This window comes from Oenanthe melanoleuca, chromosome 4, assembly GCF_029582105.1.
Source record: "Oenanthe melanoleuca isolate GR-GAL-2019-014 chromosome 4, OMel1.0, whole genome shotgun sequence".
Lineage (NCBI taxonomy): Eukaryota > Metazoa > Chordata > Aves > Passeriformes > Muscicapidae > Oenanthe > Oenanthe melanoleuca.
The window spans coordinates 42616756-42622755 of NC_079337.1; the positions used below are offsets into that span (position 1 = coordinate 42616756).

The window sequence follows — 6000 nt, forward strand, 5'->3', positions numbered from 1 at the left end:
TAGTTATCACTCCATTCATTACTGTGTTCATTTTTTCTTTCCCACATTTTACCAGTTCCTAGTTTCTAGTTTATTATTAAACCTTTTTTCCTCATCTGTTATTTTGTTTTCTTCTTATGTTTGCCGCATTTACTTTCACATTTACTCCTAGCTGAGATGGATATTTTAACATGCGTAATCTTTTTTACTTTTCAGTTTTAATTCTAGCAGAACATTATTAAATTGTTCCTAACACCATCCACATTTCTTACCTAAGAAACTATTTCTGCAGGGGTTATGACTAGCAATTTTATCAGGTCCATAATACTGGACTTTCCAAGCAACATTATGTGTGTATGTGTGTCTAGATACATCATTCCTTTGTTATATAAGTTACAGAACAAAGATAATCATTTGCTGCATTTTGACTTTGTGATAATTTCTTGTATCAGTCAGAATGTGAATTAATGCAAGCATTGTGACATGCAGATGTCACCTTTGCCTCTGAGATTGTCCCTTTCTGTCCCTTTTAGTGAGTATTTCCTCCCATGGCAGTATATTACTGTGGGAGCTGGAGAACTTACAGGGATGGGGAGTTGTAGTATTTGGAACTGCATTCAGACAATATTACCTTCAATATTTCCTGTAATTTACAATGCTTCTGTTGTGGATGGAAACATGAATATGCATCAGTCCCTCTGTGGAATTTTATCCAGACACTTTATTTAATTCCCAGCCTGCTATTCCTGACTTCTCTACAGCAGGAGCTCAGTAGTGCTTCTGCACTGCTTTGTTGCTGCCATGTAACACTTATTTTATCATAAAATAATACTTGTCTCCTGAAGGGAAAAAAAAAAACCAATACTTTCCATATTTCTTCAGGTTCTTTACATGCACTATGAACATTGTGATATAATGATGTCAAGCTGGCTTTGTTGATTTTAGATACCATGTAAAAAACACTAACAAGCATTTAAGCAACTTGGTTTTTGCTAAGCTTCGTAGTGTTACCTCCTGAGCTTAAAGCTATCTTGATTTGTTTCCTGTCTTCTAGAAGTTCTTAGTGCTCCTGAGATAATGACTGATCTTACTTTAGTTCTTTTTTACTCTTTCCATAAATAAAAAATAAATTCTGAGAAGCTGGATACTAATTTGTTTGTGCCAGTAGAAGACATGTAGTTTTCTGCAAATGTAAGTTCAAGTATTGGAGAACTCAGCAGAGATTCATGAATGCTACTGGCATCTACAGTTCCATACTGACTCATGTTATTTCCAGTGGCAGATTAAAAAAAAAAACACAATATTTTTAAATCATATTCAATGTTCAAAAACAAATGGGAATTGATGACCTTCTTAATAAGACTTTAACCTGAAATCTTTCCTCTTCTTAATTTAGGTCAAAGAAGCTCTTTATTTTGTAACCTCATTTAATTATTCTCTGGAAGCAGCTATTGTTAAGCCCTTACAATTTAGCACAGTTCAGCACATATTTTCAATTGCTTACAGGAGCACACCAGGGAATGTGCTTTAATATCACTTCACACTTATTAAAATACAAATTCTGCCAGAGCAAATATATGCTGCTGCTATGAATGAATGAATGTTAATCATAAAATGTACAAGAGAAAATTCAGCCTATTCAAGAATATTGTCAAAATGTTTTTGTATAATTTTTGTACCTGAATAAACATGTTGGTGAAGTAATTGCATATATTGTCATAATGACTATTAATGCAGAAATGACTACACAGAGATGAAAAACAATAAATGCAAACAGCTTTTTTACTTCTAAAAACTAGTTCCTAATATATCTTTATAATGCTTCAGATAAATATTTTTAATTTTTTTAATGTGTTTCTAAAAAATCAGGGCTGCCTCAAAGCACTTATTTAAATATATGTCCCAGTGCTAAAAGAAAATTATGTACTTGTTTTTTTTCTCCCTCTTTTAGATATTTTTAGACGCAGATACAATCCGCCTGGGAAATCTCCCAGTGGGGTCCTTTTCATCCTCCTCCTCCTCCTCCTCCTCCTCTCCCAGCTCTTCAGCTCCTCGCCAGACTATCTATGAGCTCTGCGCCTGTCCCAATGGCAAGCTCTACCTGTCCCCAGCAGGAGCAGGCTCCACATGCCAATCCAGTAGCAACATCTGCTTGTGGAGCTAGAAGGACTCCGTTCCGTCCTCACACCAGAATAGCCTTTTGTTCCCATCCCTCTGCTTCACGGTTCAGCACGTTGGGCGCTTCAAACAGCAGAGCAACTTCTTCCACTGACAGCAGGGACACAGAGCTGCCTTCCCCGGGGGCTTGTGCTGCCACTCAACGCTGAGATGGGAGAGAGACATCCAGAACTCAATGTGTTCTTCATCAGGAAACCTAGAACATGGAATCACCTTTTTTTCCAAAAGGGACAACAACACAGGTGCCTTTGCTACTTGAAGTGAAGCACATAGTTTTAGATTTTTGCAGGACCTGGATATGAACTGCACATGAATATATATCTAGAGAGAGAGAGAGTACATGATTTTACTCACAATCTGATGGCGAAATGAATTGGTTCCCCCTGTATGATAAATAACTTTACTGTCTGAAAGCACAATTTTCCATTCATCTTTTTGGATGTAAACTTTTATCCCTGAATTTTAAAATTTTAAAGCATTGTGTGATGCTTGCTTTACTAAACAAATTCAGTAAATGGTTTTTAATACAAAAAGAGACAGAATTCCTCCCTGAGTTTGGTTTCTTTAAAAATGTGTTGTTACTATTTGTCTACTAAGTCTAGGGTTTTGTACGCTAGGTAAAATTTGGAAGTGCTCAGCAATATTACTTTAAAAGTTAAAAGACATGCTCTTGTTTGTCAGATCTGAATGACCTTATATAATGTTTTTGTGGCCATTGCATGTGAAGCAATTGCTTTAAGTAGAACATACAGTTTCTGGAAAAGAACAGGGTAAAGAAGGGAATTCTGATGATGTGTTTGTTGATCAGTGTATTGCACTTCACAAGGTTCTTATAATTGGCAAATACAAAACCAAGAGAGAAATCTTCAAAGGTGTATCTTGCCCATTTTCTGACTATGTCTTACTGCTGCCACTTGAACACAGTACAAACTCTGGTAGTAATGTAAGGTGTGACACTGAGAAGCAGTGCACTAACAACCTGTATGACATTCACATTTATTATTCTCTTTTGTTTACCACCTGCTGCTGAGGTTTCAAAGTAATAGTAGTATATATAAAACCACATATTAAATGACACTCAGTATTAAAAAGTACATCAATATTACATTACCTTTACCAGGTCTGTGTTTAAATCATGCAGCCACATTTGCACTCAGATCTCGCTACTGACTTTCTTTTTTGACAAGTTTCATGTGGGATTTCTTTCTTGTGTCAATGCTCATACTTATGTGTCTTGGTTGGTAATTGAAATCGTATAAAAAATGCTTTGGTATGCTGCTGGTAAATTTGTCACAGCATGGATTAACAAGAGTATCTTGAAACTTGCAGAACCCAGGAAACTAAAACAGTATAAAAGTGTTTTCTATTGTGGAAGATGGCTTGATTGTGTGAGGTAAGTGTGCTTTTTAATTCTATTTTTTAAATTACATCACCTAGCTGGTATTTTCAGAGGCTTCTGAATCTAAGATCACCAATGAAATGAAGGCTTTTGAAAAGTAATTCTAAAACTGGGGGAGATGGCGCAAGGTAGGTATTTATATACACATTTAAAAAATATATTTTTAGAGAAAAAAAATGAAAATTAGAAAATCAGTACAGTGATTGCCTTGGCATCTTATTACCATCTAGTGAGGTTGACTTTGTTTTCACATAGGAGGAAGTAAAATTCACTCCTATGCAAAAGACCAGCACAAGACATGTCAATGCCTTGACTGGTGCTTGCCTTAGCCTTGGCCTTCTTCAGAGATGTGAATTTTACCCCATAGCAAGAATTTGCTGGGTTTAACAGTTAAAGAAAGATTTTGAATTGATTATTTTATGTCTTCAAAAGAAGGCTGTTGACAGCTGACTTGTTGTCTATTTGAGATTTTTCTTCTTTGAAAGAAAACATAGTAGAAAATAGTAGAAAATACTGCAAGAAAATTGATTAGGACATGAGGACTTTTAAGACAGTAAGAGGGACAAAAAGTGTTGTAGATGACAAGGTGACAACAAAACATGAGAAAGCATAGCTATACAATACACCCTTATAACTGTAGGGATGTAGATGTTTTTTTCTTATGCACACAAGTAATAGAACAGTAGAGTGACAATCATGAATTTCAGGAGGAAAAGTATAAAGATATGTATGAGGACACATCTATGTGTATTCATTATCTGTGCACACCTGCATATACCTGTTGCTTAAAAGATGAACAAATATAGTGAGTAATCTATTTGGTGAATTAAAATGTGGCTTCCTGCAAATTGCATACACGTAGCAAAAAAGCTAAAGAGCTTTTTTCTCCTCAAAAAAAACCCTGCAGGGTGACTTGCAGATACTTTGTCATGAATTTTCCACTGAAAAAATCTTATTTGTTTGTTCTTCACCTTCTGAGATTATTTACCTATTATTCATTTAAAAAAGGTCACTGTTCACTGGATGGAAGGACTCAATAAATTTCACACCAACTTGGTTGGAAATGGGCATGTAGGAAAAAAATCCTTTTTTACCAGATTAATTTTAACAGCAAGACTGAAATAATTTGCCACTTTGTATGAAGAGAACCCAGAAGATATATGTGGATAGTACATTGGACTCCTTAAAACAAGCCAGTAAATTCACATACCTTTGCACTGTCAGGATATTCATTATTGGAGTCCCATCAATATCAAGTAGAGTATATTTAAGAGTTTCAGCAGCCTATGGGATAGAATAACAAGTTCTCATAATGTGTTAATATTCTGGTGAATTTCATAATATTGATATTTTACTTTAAATCCATTTGAAAACTGTAAGAAGGGAAGAAAACAATTTTTATTTCAAAAAGTATTTCTAGCCCACATGATTTCAAGGAGTATTGGATACGTGTTTTCAATGCATTAACCATACTAAAAATTAAGATTCCATCCTTATGACAATAATGAAATATCTGCAAAGACCTTATTGGCTACGTGTATTTAATATATATGATAAATTCATCTCCTGTAAAAAATATTTGTGTCATAATTTAGAATACTGTCTCTTTCTTGTTTAAAAAAAGAAAAAAAAAGAAGAGAAAAATAAAAGCATCAGCCAACCTCTCTGAGCACTGTTAGCTGTATGGTTTGTATTGCAGTTCATTCATTGGTCAAGACCAAAGACAGAACTTCTATTATATCCAACACTATGACACTGCTGTTTCTACTAATTCTGTTGGAATGAAGAGATGAAAAGTTGTAATTACAACATGAAATGTAACATAGTTTAGATTTGTGCAGCATTTTGAGCTGTAGATTTTCACTTTTTTCCAAGGATTAAATTTTTTTCAGTGTCTTGCAATTACATTACTATTCATGCATATGGGGGTCTTTCGGTGTTCCTAAGAAAACATGCCAAGACCTTTCTTCTTGAAGTGAAGTTTGCTTGCAAAATTGTCTTGACTGGATGAAAGAATTCCCTTTCAACCAATTTAGATGCAGAGGGTTCTTAAGTCTGGAAGATACAGCCATAAACGTCTAGAAGGATTTAATGAAGGATGTTTAAGGTATTTGGTTGCTAACACAATGTATCATCTAGGGGCTTTTTGTTTTATTTATTTGTTTTGCTTTGTTTTTAGATTCCAAAAAAATTTCTAAATAAAAAAAAAAACAAAAACCCACAGACTTTAGACTATGGAATTGTTGTCAGCTGATTCACTGTAATGCACATGAAAATTGGATGAAAATCTGAGTGTTGTACTGTTTCAAACACTACTCAGTAAAGGTCTGCTAATCATTTTTGTTTTGTAACCTTCATGTTAATGGTTTTCTTGTGTACAGAAGTATATATAAAAAGATGGGAACTATTTTCTTACACATACTATGCAATATGTTTGTAGAACT

At 34.5% G+C, this 6000-nt stretch overlaps 1 protein-coding gene across 2 annotated transcripts in view; it reads left to right on the top strand.

Annotated features, from left to right (window-relative positions):
* SGCZ (sarcoglycan zeta) overlaps positions 1-5172 on the top strand; it is a 177369-nt gene extending 172197 nt beyond the window's left edge. Inside the window, exons 7-9 of one of the 2 annotated variants that reach the window (XR_008840326.1) lie at positions 1931-2399; positions 3487-3550; positions 4565-5172. Coding sequence is in view for 1 of the 2 variants with exons in the window: in XM_056489730.1 (XP_056345705.1) it covers positions 1931-2143 (213 nt within the window). In the remaining variant the exon portion in view is untranslated. Of the gene's footprint in view, positions 1-1930; positions 3551-4564 lie in introns of those variants that run through there. The other variant, XM_056489730.1, reaches the window with a different exon arrangement.
* Positions 5173-6000: the final 828 nt, after the last annotated feature.